This window comes from Dermacentor albipictus, chromosome 1, assembly GCF_038994185.2.
Source record: "Dermacentor albipictus isolate Rhodes 1998 colony chromosome 1, USDA_Dalb.pri_finalv2, whole genome shotgun sequence".
NCBI lineage: Eukaryota > Metazoa > Arthropoda > Arachnida > Ixodida > Ixodidae > Dermacentor > Dermacentor albipictus.
The window spans coordinates 247,630,739-247,654,056 of NC_091821.1; the positions used below are offsets into that span (position 1 = coordinate 247,630,739).

Genomic DNA, 23,318 nt, shown 5'->3' on the forward strand with positions numbered 1-23,318 from the left:
TTCACTGGTTCTCGAGAATGCTGTTCAAATATACCATAAAAACCCGCATATAATACGAACTCTCATTTAGTAAGAGGTTAAATTTTTGGGGCATGAAATGGAAAAAAAAAAAATAACTTTTATCCGCATATAATACGAGTTAGGAAAACTCAAGGAAAACATTTATTTAAATTGCACTCCGCAGTTCAATCACTGTCTTCCTGAGCTGCGCTCTCTTCGGATAGTTCTTTGTCGGACATATCTTCCCAGAGGTAGTCATCCTCTGTGCCATCGAGCGCGTTCGAGATGCCGCACTTCTTGAATGCACGACACACAAGGTCCTCTGGTATGCTGGCCCATGCGTCCACAATCCACTTGCATAGTGCAGCTGTCAAAGCCCACTTCAGCTACCCAGTCGGCGTCACTGCAGGCTCACCTGAGCGCATCCAATCTGCGTAACACCACTTGACCGCGTCCTTGAACGGCTTGTTCACGCAAACATCTAAAGGCTGCTGCTGAGACGTCATCCCCCCCCCCCCCCCCACCCGGATAATGAGTTCAGTGCCGGATTCACACAACAGCCTCTTCACTGAGTCAGCCAAATGGCAATGAAATGTGTCCAGCACAAGGATTGACGGAAACAACAACAGTGCTCTGCGCCGCCTACACCACATAGACTTTATCCAGTCGAGCACAAGATACTCATTCATCCAACCTTTCTCATGGCATCTCACGACCACATTTTTTTATCAGCTCCTCACCTTTAGGCACTGTCTTGCACTTGAAGACGACACAGGGCAGAAGCTTGCGTCCGTCTGCCGTGCATGACAACGTGATGGTAGCTTGCGTTTTGTCGTTGCCAGTGGACTGGACAAAACTTGTTTAGAGCCCTTTTCGTGCATGGTAAGGGGTGATGGCATGTCAAGATAGACCAGCGTTTGGTCAGCATTGCCGATTTGCCTTAGCTGGAAGTTCTTGCACAGTGAAATAATGTGGCGCTGGAAAGCCACAAGCAGCTCTTCGAACGATTAGGGTAGCCTTCAAGAAATCGAAGTTTGGCGGCTTAAGGAAGAACCAGCACACCACATGTAGCGATAAATCCAGTGCTTGCCTGCTTTCAAGGCGGAGCTCGGTAGCCCTTTTTCTCTTGCAAGCTCCATGGCTTTTGCCTGCATAAGCTCCACGCTCACAGCTAGATGCGCAGCTTGCCGTGTGTGTATGAACTCAAATCAGGGCGAGTTCGATTTCTGGCAATGTCCCACTCTTTGGGTCGTGAAAGCTTCTTCGCGTTCCACTGCATGCGAAAAGGGCTTCCCTTCTGTCGACGCCATCCACGAATGCTTCCCTCGTTGACGCCAAACTGCCTCCCGGCCACACTGTCGCCGATATCCTGGGCAGCTAAAATAACCTTTCTCTTGAAAGCAGCCGAATACTGTTTTCGTGGTCCGGACAACTTGCTCGTTCAATGCGGAATAAAAAAGATGCACTTCGCGAAGCGTGGTTTGCACGTTTGCTGCCAAGGTGTGCACTCAACAATAAAGAAACGGTGCTGTAGCCACACAGCAATAAGGAAGCTAAGCCGTAGCCACACAGCAATAACGAAACCAAAACTTCTAGCCCAAATTTCTGACAAATTTTCGTTCGGATCAGCATATAGTAAGAGGGGAAAATTTGGGACGCCAATAGGAAAAAAACCTCGTATTATATGTGGGTTTTTACAGTATTTCCTTCAAAAACTTGCAACAGTCTTTGAAAGCCTGAAAACTATGGCAGGGTTGTTGCTTTGACAGATGTCGCTTTTTGAAAGCAAGCTACTCAAACCAGGATGCAGCCAGCGAAGCTTATTTATGGAGTAGCTTTATGGGGCACACACACAGTGGTGGCAAGTTGGCTTTTCTTCAATTTCTAGTTCCTTCCCCTTGATACAAACAGAATTTACGCTCCCCTGTAATAAACATTCCAATTTCCTTCTGCTTTCCTTACAGTTACTTCCCAAGACACTCATTTCCTAATGCTTCTGTACATATTTACTTTAATCCTGGTTCTCAGTTACTTTTTACCAGGAAGGCAATACAAAAAAAGCAATGTGGCAACTAACTAAAGTATACTTCACTGCTATGTATTGGGTAATAGTGCTTAAAAAATTAAATGAAGCTATCAGCAACCACTGCATGACCACGTCACATTTCATCAACCTGTTTAGGCCTTTCACATGTGCACTATGACACACGTTTTTAAAGAAGTTTACAATTGCAATCGAAAGGTGGTATTGATTAAATCCATGTTTCGTGGCCAACTAGGCGCCTTCCGCCATCTAACCCCTGAGGAAGCAGCAGAGTTGGCCACGAAATGTTGGGTGTAACAAACACTTTTCTGGTTGGTTGTAGATATTAACTTAATTAGCCCAGCCAGACAGGCACTGTCAAAATGTGACTTCCAGTCAACAGACTTTTTTGCATTATGTATGGTAGAATGAAGAAAGTCAACAAGCTCCAACTTAGAAAGTGTGCCCTCCTGCCACAGTACACTTTTCCAGTTGCACCAACGACCTTTTAGTTGCCTCAGACTGGCTCTGGCTCATTGTTGCAACGCCTTCTATAGCAATGCAATGGTTTAGCAATGCTTTTGATAGGGTGCTAGCTTTAGGACGTTACATGAATTCACTCAACGTGCAGCTGCCACATCTTCTGGTGCAATGGGAGCACTGTTCCATGCACACAAAAACAGTTGCAATATGCAGACTAGTAGCATCTGTAAAATGAATAATTTGAGGGGGAAGCTCCACCTCAAGACCAAAAATTGGCCTAAAGATTAGAATAAGATTTATTCCATAAAATTGCAAGACCCTTCATTTCTATAATATATGTAAAGTTTTGTCCCAATAAACATGCTTTGGAATTTTTTTTCCTTGATTTCTCAAAACAACAATTTTGACACAATTTTGGAAAGAAAATAGCTTTACACTGGTACCTTCAAGGAGTCGTGTATCAAAGCTGACACACTTGACCCGCTGAATCAGATTCTCGACCACTACTGACTGCTCGCCGCTATCGTTGTGCTTAGAGTAACCTGTTTTCTGGGCAGAGGTTCATCCAAATTAGTTTCGTGGTCAAGTTTTTGCTACTGCGTTTTTCAGCGTCACTACCATGCGACAATATCCTAACCACTGTTGTTTAAAATCTAGATGCTCACTTTTCTCCGAACAAAAGAAGCCAGTTTCTAAGGCATATCAGGCGCTGTTTGTCCTAGGACGAAAACAATCATGCATTTTTTTGAATCAGCACATCAAAATACACAAGGTGTGCAAAGTGGCTTCAGATCTATCCAAAATAAGTTGGCTTTCAAGTGTAGCCTACCCCTTTAAGAGAGCTTTCTCTCCACAAGAAATCTTATAGTGGATAATCCATTTTTGACAAATGCTTTATAATGAGGTATGAGATGTATGCATGGTCAGCTACTGAGGTGCTGTGTGCAGACTGTATTCTGCAACATAATGGTGTTTTAGCACCAAATGGCAATGCAACCCAGTTGAGTTGCAGTGTAGACCAGACGTGAAATAATGAAACAGTCAGCACTGTCAAGCAGCACAAGATCGTGCATCAGTGAGGCCTATGTGTATGTTAGTGAGCATGTACAGTAGACATCTTAAAACGAGACCAGAACTTTAGCTTTAAGGCAAAATTTGAATTCAGGAAGTTTACAAGCAAGTGGATGACTTGGCGGGTTACTTCACACCAGAGGCAAACAGAGCGCAATGAAGATACAGACCACAAGTGTCTACAAATGCTTTCTGCAACTGTGAATGGGCATGTCTTGAGCTTCAACTATACATGTACTCTTACCTTGGGAGATGAAGTTCTTTTCAAACTTTGTAAGGAACTCCAGGTAAAGCAAGTCTTCAGCACTTAGAGCTTCTTCTCCAACAACTGCCTTCATTGCTTGTACATCTTTGCCAATGGCATAACAGGCATACTACGCAAAGAAATCAAAATGAGGTTAGGTCAGAAAGTAATCCACAGATGTTGAACTACAGAGACAGTGACAAAATACACTGCTCAATGTATTCCCACAACCTTTAAAAAAAGAACAGCAAATGATACTTCACAGACTGCAGAAAATGCTATAAGAAATGTTTAGCAGGTAGTTGGCTATCTACCTTGCTTGGGGTTGTACAAGGTGTAACCAGATGGTTTAGTGTGTTTATGTGATGGGAGCATTTGTGCAACAATGATAATATGACAACAGAGACGACAATGACATGAAAATGCCAGTGATGATGGTGACATGGCAACAGCAGCAGCATAATGATGACAATTCCTGAAGGTGGTGCACTATGTATCAATGCAAGACATACGCAGACAAAGTCGCTGGAATAGCCAAAGAATGCTTCACATAGGAAGTCAGTTCTGCACACTTCTGTGAAAGGCGTTAATGGTGACAACATAAGTTTTGAAAAGCTTGCATAAAACACCTGAAAAAAGAGGGCATCTCACTGCTGTTCCCATTAGTTGTACAGCACACTCGGGTGCATTCTGCAGGCATTACATGATTGCTTCTGCTTAACATGCATGAATGGTCGTACTCTTCTGCTAAACTTTGCAGCTGGATTTTGTGGTGGAGCTGCTGTGCCCTCTCCATCAGCCCAAGACTGATGGCATGATCAGAATGGCAGCATGATTAGACTGCCTAACTGCCAGGTGCATCGGATTGAATCGCTTTTCCCGGCAAGATGGCGGCACTCTGCTTCAGCACAGCTGGCTCCTTTCTCGCTAAGCAACTTTGGGAGTCCATACAGATCTTAGAGTGCAACTCTAATGATTTTTCAGTGTCCACCAACGTTGATAGAATTTTGAACATATGTTTTCTTTTGCTATCCGATTAGCGGTACCAAACGATATGACTGCAAGTCATACTTCTCCTGAAAATAAATTTTAAAGATTGGTTGCATGTTCCCAACTCGTGCCCACAAATGTATGGCTTTACTGGCCACTCTGCATTTGTGACGTCAGAGGCTACAGACACCTCGCCCGCAAACGACAAAGCTAGCTCCTGTTTCTACAAGACAACCGCCGACAATCATCATTTGGTTGACATAACAGGTGCTACTCTTCATCTTGCCGTAGCACGATGTGTTAAGCTTGAGGCATGTCAGCTGGTCTGTGCGGCAGCAGGTCAAAAGCAAACAGCGACCTTTCAGCACTCATATTGCAGAAATTGCCGCCGTCTAGTTCGAAAGAGCTGGAAAAGCTCCTCATACTGTCAGAAGACATCGTTGGCTTCACTTTTTTTGGTACCACATGTACTGCGTATTTAGTACGCATTCTGCACGGTTACGTTATGGTAGTGTGGGATATGACGTCATCAACTCATTGTAGACGTCACACGAAACAGATACCCATTTTGATACTTTGTTTATTGGTCATTTAAAATTACGGATGAGTTTCTAAACAAATTAAACCGCCCTACCGGCGACAGGACTGTCAATGCCATTTGAAAATGACAATAACCTAACGTGGTTAGAAAAATGCCGGAGTTGCCCTTTTGGCGAGTCATGCACTGACTGCAAACTTTATTTTTTCAGACAGTGGTGCAGCCAGGAATTTCTTTTGCAGACACACATACGCACACACAATGTCGCTGCAACGGAATGGTGGTACAGTAAAACCTTGTTAAACTGTACCTGCTAAAACATAGTTTCGTTTTAAAAGCAGTAAAGTGAAATCCCAGGCCCAGCGGCCACTGAACATAATGTGTTTTGTATCCACATGAACTGTACCAGCTTATTACGTACGCATCGGTTAACGTGTAGCGTTTCCACTTTTCGTCACGCAATCATGGTGGTGCGTCATCTCCATCAAGTGGTCCATCAGACCAACAAGCCTCAGAGATCAGAACAACCGCCTCCAAGTGCCCTTTGCGTTTGCGCGTGAAGTCACATCAACATCATTTCGGCGTCGTGCAAGCAAGGACTCAAGTCATGCCAAAGCTCAGAAAAAAGGCACTGGGTGCTCAGTACAGAACAAAAATTGTACATCGTTCGTGGTAACGATCTTGGCACGAAGAAGTCTGCGCTGGCACACGACAGGCATCTGCTGTTGACTACAGTGTGTGGCATTTTGAATGTGAAGAAGTTGCTCGGCAGCGCTGCTGCGACCACGAAAAGACCTCGGCTACGGGGTTCGGCTTTTTGCCATAGTTGCCGAAGTGTCGCCTAACGACAATGATGAGTGTCCTCATCACTGTCGTTTCATGCTCATGCATGAAACGACAGTGATGAGGACAGTGTTGATGTCGTTTCAATCGCTCATGCTGTCGCTTTCACTGTCGTGAAAGCGACAGCATGAGCGATTCAGGCCCAACAGTAGCAGAAGCTGCACGTTACGTGAGCATCATGAAAGGAATCGTCCTGACGAGAACAGCACCCCACAGTAAAAAAGGCACCCCGCGACTTCTGCAGCATTGCCGCAGCTGCACACGGAGAATATGCAACGCCAACGAGGAATCTGCCATGCGAGTGTTTGCCGAGAAGAGGGGGCTGGCTGAAAAGGTGGCTCGCAGCTTCAGCAAGTTTGAAGCCACTGTTGCCGCTGCTAGGCCGCCGCGGCATCAAACAAAAATGAAAATAGACTTGTCGCACGAAGTGAATAAATACTGCCATGTTTTTGCCTTTTCATCGCACTCTCTCAGAGTTCCGTTCTTGACAGGTAAGTGGGCGATCTCATGCTATTTCGGTTAAGCAGTACTACTGTTTAGTACATACTTTTTCCAAGCTCTAACCAACTACTGTTTAACGAGGTTTCACTGAACTATCTGTCAATGAAAACATGTTAAACCACACTAGACAGTGATAGATGATGCCACGGTTCCGTTGCACAGAAATAAACTTTTGGGCCATGTTGCCACAGACGACACACGTTTGCCATCGCCTTGGACTGGCATTGGTTCAGGCAGCATATGTCAGCATATGTGCTCCCCTCACTCATGCATCAGCACTCAGACATGTCAGATAAGTTTTATAGGTACAGTAGACTCCCTTTAAGGGATCATGAAAAATTTCCGTCTTATCAGAAGTTCGTCTAATCAGGAGTGCTAAAAATTATGTTTGAGCATGCAGTGTGTGTCCAAATAACCTCATATATGAGAACAAATGAATGAAATGGCCTTTCAGGGAAAAAATAACTGCAATATAAGCATTTATTGCACTACTAGTGGTATACTACACATTGCCCTAGTAAGGCATCAGGCACTGTTGACTGTTACCCAGTCTGATCTTTTTTTTTTGTGCCTGTCGAGAAAATCGCCTGGCTGCTACAAATGCAGACATCTCACTTAATTTTCTAAGATATTCCTCAGTGCCCTCGCATTGTTCGAAAAACTGCACTAAAGTATCCAGGCAAGTGTCAGCTGCATTGCAGGTCACTTGTGCAGATTCAGGCACAACATCGATGCTGTCATCGTCAGCAGCAGTTTATGACGGCAGGTCGAGCACCTCTTCAATTAAAGCTTCCAGTGTGTCAGCCCTACATGTTTGCACACCTCCATCAATGCTGACATACACACTCATATCAATGGAGACACCCTTACTGCTCAGCGTAGAAACAAAGTTGCTCTCCTCCAAGTTCACAGTAGAGTCCTCACTCATAGTATCGCAGTCATTCTGCGCTGAGCTGTCACTAGGCGCTATAAACCCCGCATGGTGGAAGGCATTGGCAATGGTCACTTCAGTAACCTGCCCCCAGGCACAACGTTACTAGACTAGCTTCAGTTGTAAAACTCTCCGCCCGCGCGCTTACAGCCGGTGTCGCCACTTCTGTGACAGCCGCCAGATGGCAGCGCCGTTCCATCGGGCTCCACTGCAGACGCCTCGCCGCAGCCTTCAGCCCGTGCGGACGGGCAGTTTGTGCGTGTTTCACGCTCGCTAGCGTTCTCCCTTGTCCGAATTAGTGATACCATGAGAAAGCGGTATCCACCTACAGCAATAAGATTTATCGGGCAAGTTGGTTCATACTGTAATAAGGGTAAACTGCACGAAAGAAAGAAACGCATAGAGCGAAGCGCGGAAGCTGTGTTTTTTCCTGCCGTCTTAACGTTTCGCGCAGTTTAGGCTCAGAAGCCTGAACATTTGGCCAAAGGGTGTGATTAGGATGATCTTCATCCCCACCGAGGCTTCTCGCCACGCCAAAGAAGCGCAACAAAAAGAAAGATGAGGTCAGTCTTTGAACACACAAGCCACACACACACACACAAAAATATCATCTGCTCTTCCACTCCGTGAAGATGGTTAACCAGCGAAGCTGAAACGTGCGGCCCGTGTTTATCACTGGGTTAATCTAGAGGATTCATTAAAGTATTTCTGAATTATGCGGTAACACACACAATCGGCTGCGACGGAGAGAACGACGTCACTGACGATATGCCCGTAGTCCGCCGTTGTCGCTTGCGTTCGACGTCTCGAGTTTGCTCGGAGGCGTGATTAGCTGCTTTCGCCCGATTTGCGATTATTCAAAATTAAGTTTCTTCAGAAATTAAATCTATCCGGTACGTAAGACAATGAGTGGCTCATACTGCCTTAAGCAATGGCCCCTCCCACCGTAAACGCGGCCTCCCCATTACGATGAGAGAAGTGAAATTCTGCGCTGGAATGATGACCGGCAACGCAGCCAGCTGTGGAAGACGACGATGAACGTAGGAGCAGTGGCACGAGCGCGTGTGCCGGTCGGCACAAGGAATAGCCGAATTCATGGCCGTGGTGCTAGCATTACGCAAATTAGGACCATCAATTACGTCAGCCGTGATAGTTACTGATTCTTTATCATTGTGCTCATCCCTTACTGCTTCTAGTGATTCTCGCGTGATGAGGATATTTCAATCATTGGTACCTGGTTACTTGAGAAGCGTGCGTTTGATTTGGGTGCCCGGCCATAAAGGACTAATCATTAATGAAATTGCAGACTCTCTAGCCAAGGCATCGATAAGTGGCCCGATTCTTCCTTGCTGCCCTTTGACTGCTTATGTAACTGCAGCTAGATTTCGCAGGAGTATCATTATACAGTCAGTATCAGGCTCCGAAATTACTAACTCTGTGGAGTACGGACATCTCCTGCACCCTTGGAACAGAGATTTTTGCCGAACACGGAAAATTGAAATGTCCATCACGAAGCTGCGCTGCCGTATACCTGCATTGAACTTCTACCTCCACTGGTCTGGTCTGGTCCCCTCACCACTATGCTCATTCTGTGGCGAAGCGGAGACAATCGACCATTTCTTGTTGTCTTGCAGACGTTTTTCTATTATAAGAAAACGACTACTCGAAATCCCGCTTCGCTCTATTGGTCTGAGTTTATCAGTGCCTGTGATCCTATCTTTTGGAGCCTCCATTGTTGGGTTCAGCAACAGAAATGTTTGCTTGGCGATCCAAAATTACCTCATTGAAACTAATCGATTTCCATGTTAGATTGATCGTTCTCCCTCCCAACCATAGCTTTCTTTTATTTCTTATCTTTTATTAATTATTATTATTATTATTGTTATCTTATACCCGGTTTTCATCTGATTATTTCTTTTTTTCTCCAAACACAAAACGTTTACTTTTAAACTCACACGCCCAAATTGTTAACTCCCTTGTTATCATTATTATTTTAGGCACCTAATTAAACCGCCCGATTCTTGGCCAATCCCCCACTGTGGGTATGTGCCACGGCCACTCAGGACAACAACAACAACAATAACAACAACAACAACAACAGAATCGCTCTGTTCCACGCCGAGCGAAGCGTCGCATTGCTGGCGGCACAGAAAAAGCAGCGCGCCGAACTGTCGACATCGTTCCGATAGCCGCCTATGCAGCCAGGTGCGCAGCACGTCGGCATCGTCTGCTTATATTGTCAACAAACTCGGCGAAAGCTACAGTTTCGCGGATTACATGCTTGCTGAAATTCGCCTTCAACAACGAACCACACAATATGCTGCACCGCACGCTTCGTCCGGCCCGCCCGCGTAGCCGGCTAGTGAGGAAGTGAAGCCGGGCGCGACTGCAGCGCCACGAAGGCGCGGGCGGGTGGCGGTTCCGCGCAACGGCGCCGAGTTTTAAAACTGAAGCTAGTCTAGTAACGTTGCCCAGGCACTTGTAAGTGGACAGCACTTAACAGGTTCACTGTGTACTCTTCACCACTCTCCATGCAAATTAGCATCCTCTTCAACAGAGAGCGACGATAGTGCCTCTTCAAGCTTCTGATTACTCCCTGGTCCACGAGTTGTAGCTTCGCAGTTATATTTGCTGGTGGAAACTCCAGACGGATGGCAGATAGTCTGGCAACGTGGCCATGTTTGGGACAGTTAACAACAAAGAGAACTTTTCTCTCTCTAGAAGCGATGATCCATCTCCTGAAGCCACTGCTCGAAATGCTCTTGCGTCATCCATGCTTTTGAATTAGCCATGTACATGACCAGCAGCATTTTTATGCTTTTAAAGCAGCGTGGTGCTTTAGACTTCCCAATCACCAGCATCCTTAGTTTGTCAGTCCCAGTCATATCTGCGCCCACGAGCACCGTTACCCGAAGCTTGCTCTGCTTGCCCACCACGCAGTTATCACCAGCAAATGCGAGCGTTTTGTTTGGAAGCAGCTGGTAGAACAGGGCAGTTTCATCCACATGGTATCTATCTTAAGGGTCATATTCTTCCATGAGGTCATTCAGTTTGTTCTGCCTCCAATCGCAGCAGGCCATTTCGTCCACTGCAGCGGCCTCACCGACAATGCAAGGAAAGGCCAGTCCATGCCTTCTGCGGAAACGGTCGCGCCACCCATCGCTGCATGCAAACCGCACATTCAGCCGCAGTGCAATTTTTTCTGCTTTTGCTTTCAATATGACTCCATTCACTGGCAAATTTGCACTGTGCGCTCTCTTTACGCAAGCAAGAAGAATGTTTTCTAGGTCTTTGTGCATAGCTGTGCGCATCCTTTTACGCTTCGGCGCAAACTCACCATCTTGCAGAGCACTGGTATTTCGCGCTTCGTCTTTCACAATACCACTCACGGTACTTTTCGCGATGCTGAACTTGCGCGCAATTTCAGACTTTGAAAGCCGGCCAGTGCGAACTTCGGCAAAACTTCAATCTTCTCACGAAGTTGAAGCGGCTTTTTCCGAGCTGTTGGCTGACTTGCCATACTAGCAACATGACGAACAGGGCACACACTAAAACGAACAACGCACACCATGATACGACGGCATGTGGACCGGCAGGAGACAGCGGGACACGGCGTACACGCATGCCACGAAGAAGGGATATGCCTACTGCATAGTTGGAGGTCAGAAAACGCGCGGAGGTTGGTAGCACTGGCATGACGGCACTATCACATGATCACCAGCGAAGGAGCAGCGGAACCTTCACAGAAACACTGAAGTGGTTAGGTCTCCTCGTCTCCCTGCGTCGCACAGATGGTCGACGGCGCAGAAAAACTCATTTTTTATTTTTTTTTATTTCTTTCCCTTAAAGTGCTGCTCGGATGGTCGAGTAAAGCTGCGTGGTTAAGGCGCAGCCGGCCGTGAAAGTTCATCTTAACCGATTAGCGTGTGTGCAGTGTTCATATTGACACATGTACTTGTCTTTATCGGGCGACAAGTTTTGCCGCCGAACAAATGTTATCGCACAGCGCGGGCCGCGCCTGCATGTATCCGAAGTTTCTGGAAAGTTATCGATGCTTCTATCCGCTGTCTGTTGTCGCCGAACGTTGTGTTATCTGATTTCATCGCTTGACACGAATGGTGTAGAACATTTTAGAAGGCATGCGGGTCCCAACCTTTAATCTGGAACATTCGATGATTGCTGTATAAAAGCCGACGCACTTGACCCGCTGATCAGATTTTCGACGATCGCCAAGCGTGTTCGCCGCTATCGTTGTGCTATAAGTGTAGCCTGTGTTGTAGGCACAGGTTCGCCCAATAAAAGTTTGTTTTGTCGTTCACAGTATTGCTACTGTGTTATTCAACGTCACCACCACGTGACATCTGGTGGAGGTGCTTGTGCGTTCATGTACCGAACGCCCCCGCAAAGCCGCGATCCTAGCCCGAAGCCCGACGACAAAACTTGTCGCCCGATAAAGACAAGTACACGTCTTCTCACCAGTGCGCGCCAACTACCTTCTTGTTGTCCCGTCAGGACTGCGTCCAGAAGTATTGCACGCCCTACACGACGATCCAACCGCTGGGCACCTTGGATTCTCTCGGACGCTGTCGAGGATACAGGAAAGGTATTATTGGCCGCGCCTGACCGCCGACGTCGCCCGTTATGTCAGAACATGCCGAGACTGTCAGCGACGCAAGAGACCACCGACAAGACCAGCCGGATTACTACAGCCAATCGAGCCTCCTTGCCGACCATTCCAGCAGATCGGGATGGACTTGTTGGGACCCTTTCTGACGTCAACAACCGGAAATAAGTGGATCGTCGTGGCGACGGACTACCTCACCCGCTTCGCTGAAACTAAAGCACTGCCGAAAGGTAGCGCCGCCGAAGTAGCGAAATTCTTTGTCGAAAACATCCTGCTGCGACATGGCGCCCCAGAAGTCCTCATCACCGACAGAGGAACGGCCTTTACAGCGGAGCTCACCCAGGCCATTCTGCAATACAGTCAGACAAGGCACAGGAGGACAACTGCCTACCACCCACAGACGAATGGTCTTACGGAGCGGCTGAATAAGACCCTCGCCGACATGCTGGCAATGTACGTCGATGTCGAACACAAGACCTGGGATGCCGTCCTGCCGTACGTAACATTCGCTTGCAACACGGCAGTGCAAGAAACAACACAGATCACGCCGTTCAAGTTGGTTTACGGCAGGAACCCGACGACGACGCTCGACGCCATGCTGCCGCACGTAACGGACGAAGAGAATCTTGACGTCGCTACCTATCTCCAGCACGCCCGAAGAAGCCCGACAGCTCGCCCGCCTGCAAATCAAGAACCAGCAGAGGACCGACAGCCGACACTACAACCTCCGACGATGCTTCGTCGAGTACCAGCCCGGCGACCGTGTTTGGGTATGGACCCCGATACGCCGACGGGGACTGAGTGAGCAACTATTGAGACGCTATTTCGGACCCTACAAGGTCATCCGACGTATTGGCGCACTGGACTATGAGGTCGTGCCAGACGGCATTTCGCATTCACAGCGACGTCGCGCACGACCTGAAGTAGTCCACGTGGTGCGTCTTAAACCATTTTACGGACGCTAACGAACTTTCCTTATTTTGCTTTTTTCTTTGATATGAGTGCTTACTTATTACTTTCATTTGTTTGCAGCATCGGGTCGATGCTTTTTAAGAGGGGAGGTATTGACACGTGTACTTGTCTTTCGCGGGCGACAAGTTTTGCCGCTGAACAAATGTTATCGCACAGCGCGGGACGCGCTTGCATGTATCCGAAGTTTCTGGAAAGTTATCGATGCTTCTATCCGCTGTCTGTTGTCGTCGAACGTTGTGTTATCCGATTTCATCGCTTGACACGAATGGTGTAGAACATTTTAGAAGGCATGCGGGTCCCAACCTTTAATCTGGAACATTCGATGATTGCTGTATAAAAGCCGACACGCTTGACCCGCTGATCAGATTTTCGACGATCGCCGAGCGTGTTCGCCGCTATCGTTGTGCTATAAGTGTAGCCTGTTTTGTGGGCACAGGTTCGCCCAATAAAAGTTAGTTTTGTCGTTCACAGTACTGCTACTGTGTTATTCAACGTCACCACCACGTGACAATATTAAGCGGATTTTTTTTGCATTGACTCTATGGGAAACCAAACAAACGACTTCCACTGTTCATCTTAACCGAGGGTTCACCTTAAGTGAGTTCATCTTAACGGGAGTCTACTGTATTTCCCAACTCCTTAATGCATTCTATATGCTTCACCTTCTCGTGGCTAAGCTTTATGCTTAACCTTGTAGGTGTTATTTTCACTAAAAGTGACCTTATATATTTTATGGCTTATGTTTTAAACTTCAATCCATTGAAGCCCCTTTCAAAGCTTTATCAACCAATTTCCTTCATGTTTTAAGCATGAAAACATTTAACCTGTTCACTGTGCAATGTATATGTACTTGTAATTGCCACAAATGGTATCGTTAGAAACAAAAAATGCTTTATTTTACCCCGTTTCAAAATCAACTATTCTGTGAAGTAACATTCTTGACCAAAGAAAGTTTTTTGTGCATTCTCGCATGACAGCCCCCCTTCGGACACAGAAGGGGGCTGTCAGCATCCACGCTGCATCACTGCTGGGCTAAGTCAATGTCGTGCTTGTTAACCAAATCACTTTCGGTTGAAGGGATGAGAAGACTATCATCATCTCTTCACTTGAAGAATAAAACTAGTGCGTCACTTTCGTTTTCACTGTCAGACTCGAGCAGTGGCTTTGTTTTTTTTGTAGGTGCAATTCAATTGCGAGCTGTCAGTGGCAGATACCATAATTACAAAAACGCAATCTGAGCGCTGACAAAGTGATGCCATCTATGTAGCATAAAACGAAGACTGCAATAAATGCACCCCACCAGCACTGACAAAATGGAGGAGACTGGATCAATGCAGCCTTTTGGTTGTATAGCAACTCTGGCATTGCAGCTGCCTATGTAAAAAAAAAAAAAAAAAAAAAAAAAGAAGAAGAAGAAGAAGAAGAAGAAGAAGAAGGAGAGAGACTAAGTGGACATGCTGAGTTAACCTCTTTGAAAATGGGAATATTGCCATTAACGAGTTTAGCTCGTCCAAAACTGTTAAGTGACGTGTGTGACAGCCTGCATGCCTCCACCAAGAGCAATCACTGCATCAACGGCGAAGAATTCAACAGTGGTGGTGGCTTAGTGGTTGAGTGTGTGCCTCGTATGCGGGAGATACTGGGGTTCGAAACCCGGTGTCACCAGAAACCCACCAGTTCTTTAATGGGTAGGGATGTTGCCTGGCCTGGTGCTTGGCTGCTTGCGTGGGTTCGTATCTTGAAAGGGGGCCAAACAGATTTCTAGGCATGATCCATAGGCGCGCCTTGTCGGAGAGCATCTGCCGTGGCTGCAAGAGGGAACTAGAGCTGCCCCCGAGTACCCACCGGTAAAATAAGTACAAATTTGCTCCTCGCCAGTTGCTTGACCATTATGGGACCTCAGCACTTGGAAAGGGATGTAGGTCCCCAACCCGAAAGCACCCCAACCTAATAGGGGCTCTAGGATGCTACATGGAAAATTGCTGCCGTGTGATAGGCCCAGGCCCCCCCCTTTTTTCATGGCTTTGTTGTGCCCACAGGGCTTGATGAGATTTGCATGGCGCAGGCTCTTTCCCCAGAATGGTTAATCTCTAAAGAAAGCGAGTGTCGGGACGTTATACAACTGGTGGGAAACCAGCGGCAGAGTGGCTTTGAACCCACGTCCTCCTGCAGTCAAGATTATGTGAAAAAATTATAATATTACTATTGATAGTAGCGTAATATTTTGCCAACTTTCATTGTTGATGGTGCTTTCGATAGTTTTGCAAATGCTGGCTAGTTAATTTGCCAAAGTGAGATGACTAAAAAATCAAGAATACTCTGTTCATGCTTTTTCTTAATTTTGGAAAATTTGCCTCCACTGTCAAAATCCCAAATATAACCATCACTATATATATTCATACTGAAAACAAACCAGTTACTCCAGACCAACCAAATTAGTTGGTCCAAGTCTCAAGATGCCACAAAAATTGGCTGCAGCAGTTTAGCACACATTTCTTTCTGCTCTAACTAAGTGTTTGCATGTGTGGCAAATCTTTTCTCCACTTCAATAATAATGGAAAAAAAAACAAAGAACACCACTGGCTGCTCCACAAACCATTCCACTTGAAGGAAAACTAACATTATTACCTTTATTTCTGGCCGTAGAGAGCACAATCGTATTAAAATAAACAATGGACTATTTGAGTTATGAACTTATTAGTACAGTAGTAAATGATTTTTCACTACAGTATGGTTTGCAATAAATGGCCCATGCCAGTTTTCCCTATCCTTCCTTGTGGCAGATACCAATTTGAGACACTGAGACATTACACCACCTTTTTATAACAGCAAACAGTAATACCATGCGACATTGTACTGCTTTTGTGATTGGCCCATGTTGGAACAGGTTGCAACATTCCTTCACCAGAGCCTACAGTAAATCAATTGTTGTGCTATCATTGTCATGCTGTTACCTTGCCGTTGTCACACACATGCTCTCATCACACACACGATCACTCGCCTTACATGGACACATCGCACTATCTGGTAACAATTCTGTGGAACCCCAAACAATGCCAGATAGCCAGTAACCTGCAAAATACTTTAAATAACATTGATTCCCACAATGTGTGGGACCTGTGTAATTTTTTAAGCAGTTTTCTTTAAAAGATTGTTAAAATATTGTGAAAACTAGTGAATTTCTGGTTTTATTACTCAACATTTAGGAAGTCTAGAAAATGAATTTTTATACTGCATACATACAGTTCTAGTTTACTCTCGTGCAATATCATTTGTCTAGTAATTATGCCTCATTTCTAAATATGAACATTTTATGTAACTTGCCACTTTGACATCTTCAATTTTTCTCAGTTTCGTAAACTGATGTCTTCAATATGCTATGCAAAATTCTTGGAAGACAGCTTTCCACATTTTTGTATTTAATTACTGAGCAAGTTATAGCAAGACAATTCAAGTGGAACAAAGCATGCAAGTACATTCACAGGCCAGACCATTCTTATGCAATGTCTTGATATTTGCATTTTTACCCCTTTCCATGATAAAAATAAAGAAAGAGAATGGAACTAGCATCGGTCAAGTTGAAAATGACACTTACCAGCTGGTTGGAGACGTCTGCGTGGTCCTTCCTCGTCATGCCTTCTCCAATGGCAGATTTCATAAGTCGAGACAGGGATGGCAACACATTGATGGGTGGATAGATCTAAAAATGTAAAAATAGCCACTTTCACACTCTGCATTGTAACAACGCACAGCAGGTGAAAGCACCACACTGACCTGCCGATTGTGTAGCTGCCGATCAACATACACTTGGCCTTCAGTAATGTAGCCTGTCAAGTCAGGTATGGGGTGAGTGATATCGTCATTGGGCATGGTTAAGATGGGAATCTGTGTGATTGAGCCATTGCGACCTTCTACCCGCCCAGCCCGCTCATATATGGTGGCCAAGTCGGTGTACATGTAACCTGGAAAGCCACGTCGACCAGGAACTTCTTCTCGGGCAGCAGATACCTCTCGCAAAGCTTCTGCGTATGAAGACATGTCAGTCAGGATCACCAGCACATGCTTCTCACACTGGTAGGCCAGGAACTCGGCAGTAGTCAGGGCGAGACGTGGTGTAATGATCCTCTCAATACTGAAAAGTAAAAAAAGGCCATACTATTGCACAAGTACACAAGTGAGCAAGCCACTTTTGTCTGGCTTCAATAGGCATTTATTAAAATATTCTGACAACAGTTTTGTCTCAATCATACACTAATTTCATCCATAAATGAATGTGTGAGAGTGATCCACAATGCACATGGTGCAAATCGGTGAATTACAGAATTAGTTACGGGCTTAGCTGAGGTGGTTGCATATCCAAGGGTCTTCAAAAGCTGCACTATAGCTAAATTTACTGTCTAATGCAGCAGTGAGGCAATTCTATGGCCCTCACTAAAACTGGCGTGTGCTGCAAGTGGTCCCTGACTGTGGGTGTAAAGAGATGAGTGTCCCAGAGTGCAATGCTCTATTTATGGTTAATTTTGCCCACACCAACATATAAGCTATTCCAACATGAAACAGCCCAACGAAACAAATGCTAACAAAGCTCATATGGTAGAGCGGCTGCTCGGGAAAGGCGATGGTCCTGGGTTCGAGTCCCAGACCAGGACAAATTTTTCTTCAACTGCGAGGCTTTTCTTTTGAGGAACCCGTTGGGTTTCCTTTATAGCAACTGCTACGACTACGTATTAATTACAAGTTCTCTCCACCTTGCAGGTTTCCGCAGAACTATTACGTCAAACACCATCAGACTAACAAGTACATGGAGAAGTTTCACCATCACCTCAAAATGGCCATCAAGTGTACGTGAGATACCTATGCATAGCCCTAGTGTCCTGCCCCCTCGTCCTTGTCACTAAGTCTATTAACCCTTTCAGGGTCAATGCCGTAAGTACACGGCACCATGGACAAGTCCCTAACTATTGATGCTGTATATTTACGGTGCCAGCTGTATGTTTGAAAAATGTGCCAATTTTTCAACTCTGTTGCCTATCAAGTGCTTCCACCTTGTGTGGATACAAAGAACTCTTTATTTTTGCTCTGTAGTCTGGGTTTTCATTCCATGGCATCTTCACGCTGGCATCTCAGCGACCACTCGCGCATCCACACATGTGAGGGCGCACAGTGGTTAGTTTTGGTTTCGGCTTGCGAGCTGTTTACGTTCATTGCTCTTTTAAAAATTGATGTCTATCTGGTTTCTAATCTCCTGAAGGGTCACCGCTACATGATCGCTGGTCATGTTGCTCACAGGGTTACGATTACATCTATTCACAGGCAGATGCTGGTATGTACAAACGATGCCACCATATACGAACACTGCTGCCATGCCTGTGTTTCTTTTCTTGAGACTTGGCTTGTGAAAACTGATTGTCTATCATTCACAATGGAACGATGGATTACAGAGAGTTGCCAACTCATTTGGTTTTCCCGACAGGCACACAACCACCAAGTTTTCTGGCGGGCACTCAAATACATGGTTCAATTACACTATGGGTGTGCGCAGTGGTTGCTCTGCTGCAACTGAGTCTAGCGGCAATTCCTTTGATGTGGACTACTACCCAAGTTCCAACATGGAATATATCTATTTTGGTGCATGTATATTTAAATTCTTATAAGTATTTATGGAAGCCCATCTGTATTCATGAATAAACCATGCATGTTTACCTACGGAAAATACTTTTTGTCACTGTATTGTGACTTAAAAAAAAATTTGGTCAATTTTTTTTTCGATTGGTCAGTCTGAAGATTTAAAATCCAATGAATTTGACCCAGGGGTTCACATCTGGCTAAAAAAAATTGACCCTGATAGCTCAGCTTTCCTGCTCATTCTACTATTTGCAACAGCATTGTGTCCTCTTTAGGAATATTCAGCCCCAGTTAGCCTGTTCAGAAACCTCCCTGCCCAGTGTAAATGACTTCGGACTTTGTGATATGCACTCACAAGTTACATATGGCCACACACCTTCCTCAAGCATCCACATTATTTAAATTCTGGAGTTTAATGTGCCAAAACCACAATCTGATTATGAGGCACACAGTAGGAAACTCCAGGTCAACTTTGACCACCTGGGGTTCTTTAATGTGCCCTTAAATCTAAGTAACACTAGTGCATTTCACCCCCATCAAAATTCGGCCACCGCGGCCAGGATCAAAATTGTGACTTCAAGCTCAGCAGTGCAACGCCAAAGCCACTAAGCTACCACAGTGGGTCATGCATCCACATTACCTCAATCTTTTCCCAGTCATATATTGCTGTGTTAAAACCTAAGCAGCAGAATTGAACAGAAAGTGGTAAAACCAGTGCTGAAACTGGACTATACCATCCTCCCTGCGCCATGACTGCTGGCAACTAGCCTTTTCATCTCCTACTAGCAACACCACCATGCATGCACCACGTTTACTGCCTGCAACCACATCATTGCTTGCCAAACAAGCTTTGCTCTCAGCGCTTGGCACTGGTTTATAATGGCAGCCTCATGGCCACCTCCAGATGCTGGCTTCAAGCAGTTCCTGGTCTAAGAGCTGCTGCTCCAAGATTAGAAAGGAAATCCATGTCCTACAGCCTCACTACATGGCTGTAGCTATCACTGGCCTCATCCTCACACTGTGCAACTGATGAAGAGTTTGATATCCCCTTCTCCCTACAGTACAAAAGCTAGAATAGCATTGCTTTAGCTGATCTTGAGGTGCACTGGCACCAAACTTCCAAGTTCAAATTTCTGTATTAAATTTCGAAATGCCTCTGACCAAGTATACAAGCAAAAATTGCTCAAAACACAAGTGAACTTGATATACCGCATCCACCGGCCACCTGCAATATACTGGCAAACTGCACCAAGTGATAACAGTACAAAAGGGTAACCAGACGCAACGTGTATTGTCTCAGTTACCACGTAATGCAGTTCACCAATATGAATTGCCACCAACCAGGCCGTTTCGTAATACTGTTTACCTTAATTTGGTAAATTTGATATCAAAGACTACATAAGCAAGCAACATAAAAGTGCAGCACAGCATGACAAACATCAAGACAGCATAAAGAAATCTCTAAAATACACAGCAGCATCGACAAACTTCTGCAACACTCAGTGTGGGCTACTGATGTTGCATAGTGTTGCTTATGTGAAGACACTATTATGACTTTACGATGTCGTTCTTACTTTTCTCTGTTGGTTTGGTGTGTAGCCCATGATTGCGTGCATCATTAGACTAGGATATAAACCATTTTAGTGCAATGCACTTGCAGGCACACAATGTGTGTGCAGAAGAGGCATAGTGCTTTGCAGCAGAATTAAAATTGATTAGAATATATATATATATATATATATATATATATGGTGTCACGACTATCATGTACCACGATAGTAAAAGTATGCAAATGCCACATAGCTGGACAGAATCAAGGTAATGTTTGCCGTTGCTTGGAGATACTCAGATTTTTTGCATTCTGCTCTCTGTTGCTGTATATGAGTGCTACAAAAAAGTTTTCCCGAGCGTGAAAGAAGGCTGCGAATACACGCAAAGTGCTTCAAGCGGCCAGTTGCATGGCAATTTTGCATGTATTTGCGGGTTTCTTTCATGCTTGGAAAAACATCTTTACATAGCATGTATTGAGCAACAGAAAGATGTATTGGGAGTTGTTCATGCTGCTCTACAGTTTTCTCATCGACATTTTTCATCAAATTATAATATTTGAGAAGTATATTAATTAATTAAGACTAATTATGTAATTAAGTAGGATGCACAAAATAATCTGAGCATCTCCAAGCGATGGCAAACATTACGTTGTTTCTGTCCAGCTACATGGCATTTGCATATTTTTAAATCTTGGTGCATGATAGTTGACACACACACACACACACACACACACACACACACACACACACACACACACACACACACACACTACATACTGCTAGATAATGCTTACAGAACAGAACATCGGCAACATTTACACAAGCTGGCAACTTTGTAGCCTTTTTGTAAACACACAAGAAAAAAAAAGCAGATGCATTAAGACATAGCAGAATCTGCAACACTAGTGATTTTAGTGGTGCTTTGGTTTGACAACAAAATTACGAGAGGAAAGTAACTCAATCTCCACTCATAAGCCTTCTTGCAGAGTTCCGAAAGACTAATACTGCAGTCACAGCAGTATTTTATGATTTATTGCTTTCTTTTAGTGTCTTGAAACTCGCGAAATTTGAAACAAAGTGATAGCAACGAGTTGAGCAGAAAATAAATCATGTTTTGCACTGCGACTATAGCAGGGACTGCTTTACTTTCAACAACTCTGACCATACTTCTTTTATATACCACTTGTTGGCAAGGGTACAGACATACCAGCATTCACCGCGAACATTTTGCGTACACTTTCCCTAAACAAGAGCAACACAAATATAGAGCTCCACTTAGGCAGAAGTTGAGCCTGTCAGTTCAATTTTAAGCATTAGCTCCAGAACTGGTAACTTACTTATACATAGTAATTCTGAGCTTTCCATGTTTTCTTCTATTCAAGGCCAGAGAGTCATGTTTGGGAAGGAAGTTATTCACTATGTTGACCAGGAGTTAAAGCAGCATACAGAGCTCATAATCAGCAATTATTCATATTTTTGCGTTCTCTATGCCAATATGTAGAGTCCTATCGCTGATAGTAATGCGATAGTTTTTTGAAAATCAGAAATGAGATCATTGCACCACTCTTGTGCTCGAAGGTTCAGTTAAATGTAGTATTACAGTCAAATCTCGATACAACTAACCTGAAGGGACCGCTAAAAATCTTTCGTTATTTTGAAAAATTGTAATATTGAAAAAATATTCTCATGGAAAATTGTAAATGCAACACATGCAGTCGCCTACCTTTGCTGGGAACACATCCGCAAACATGTTAATGTCTAGAAGCACGGAAAAAAAGCACTGAGTATTGAAAGCACGTTTATTTGTAGAAATGGTGTAATCCCCCACACCTTTGCAATGTCAATTTGCCTTTTCCCAGAGTCCACTTGAGAAAGAACATCCACCTTTTCTCGCAAAGAGAATTGCCCCCGCTTCTTTTTCGTGCTGCTTCCAGAGCTCATCGTGAACGTAGAAACGAAAGCCTAATGTTTCAAGCGAGCAAAACAGCCCTCCGACAAACGTGCCGAGGTACGCGGTTCACGGAACAAAGACGGCGAGGGCCGGCGAGGCGCGATTCCAATAGGGCAAACGCACGTCTAAAGAAGGACAGGATCATACAGAAATATAGGCAGGCATACTGATGATGATGGTAGTGGCACATACGGAGCATTTGTCGTCGTTTGTGCTATTGCGAGCAGATTCCTACCATTATAGTGAAATGTTAAGATACGATGACAATGAAATTCGATGCGTTATTCTGAAAAATTTGGTATCCTGAAATTCGTTGTGGTGAAAGATTTTTACATTCAACCAATGGGCACTTGGTGGGGGATTTTCGAAATGTTTGTTAATTTGAAAAAATTGTTAATGTGAGGTTCGCTCTAACGAGATTTCACCGTACTATGGCAGCAACTGCCCCCCCCCCCCCAAATGAGGGGCTTAATGTTAAGTGAGCTCAATCTTCATGTATACTTTCAAAATTAAGTGGCATACCAAACAAAATGTACATGCCAGGGATGCACAAAAGCCCCAAGAATAACATTACGCACAGAAATTCTGAATCTGGCAGTGGCAGCCAGCATGCCAATTCGAAGTCTTACGTTGGGTCATTTGCCAAGTTCAGGAAGAGACACACATTCTCCATGGAGCCGTTCTCTTCAAAGTCCTGTTTGAAAAATCTTGCAGTTTCCATGTTCACCTGTGAAGAACCAGATGAGTTTGACAAAAATGACCAGGACATTACCAATGACTAGTAGTTCAGATGTTCAAAACAGTTCAGCTGCTACAGGATCTGCATAATCACACTAAGCATTCTTGTTCGATGGCTGCAACAGTTTATGAACATCGGTAACGGTACTCATGCAAGATGACAGCATTCTGGCTTATGAAATACAGGCTAGATATCACACAGCCTTTACAAAACCTGTTAATACTCGAACAGTA

At 44.8% G+C, this 23,318-nt stretch overlaps 1 protein-coding gene across 1 annotated transcript in view; it reads right to left on the reverse strand.

Annotated features, from left to right (window-relative positions):
* Nucleotides 1-23,318, reverse strand: part of Vha55 (V-type proton ATPase subunit Vha55) — a 28,479-nt gene that overhangs the window by 709 nt on the left and 4,452 nt on the right. Inside the window, exons 8-11 of the mRNA XM_065429908.1 lie at nucleotides 22,976-23,073; nucleotides 16,995-17,352; nucleotides 16,816-16,920; nucleotides 3,822-3,951 (exon numbers count right to left, since the gene is read on the reverse strand). Coding sequence (XP_065285980.1) covers nucleotides 3,822-3,951; nucleotides 16,816-16,920; nucleotides 16,995-17,352; nucleotides 22,976-23,073 — 691 coding nt within the window. The remainder of the gene's footprint in view (nucleotides 1-3,821; nucleotides 3,952-16,815; nucleotides 16,921-16,994; nucleotides 17,353-22,975; nucleotides 23,074-23,318) is intronic.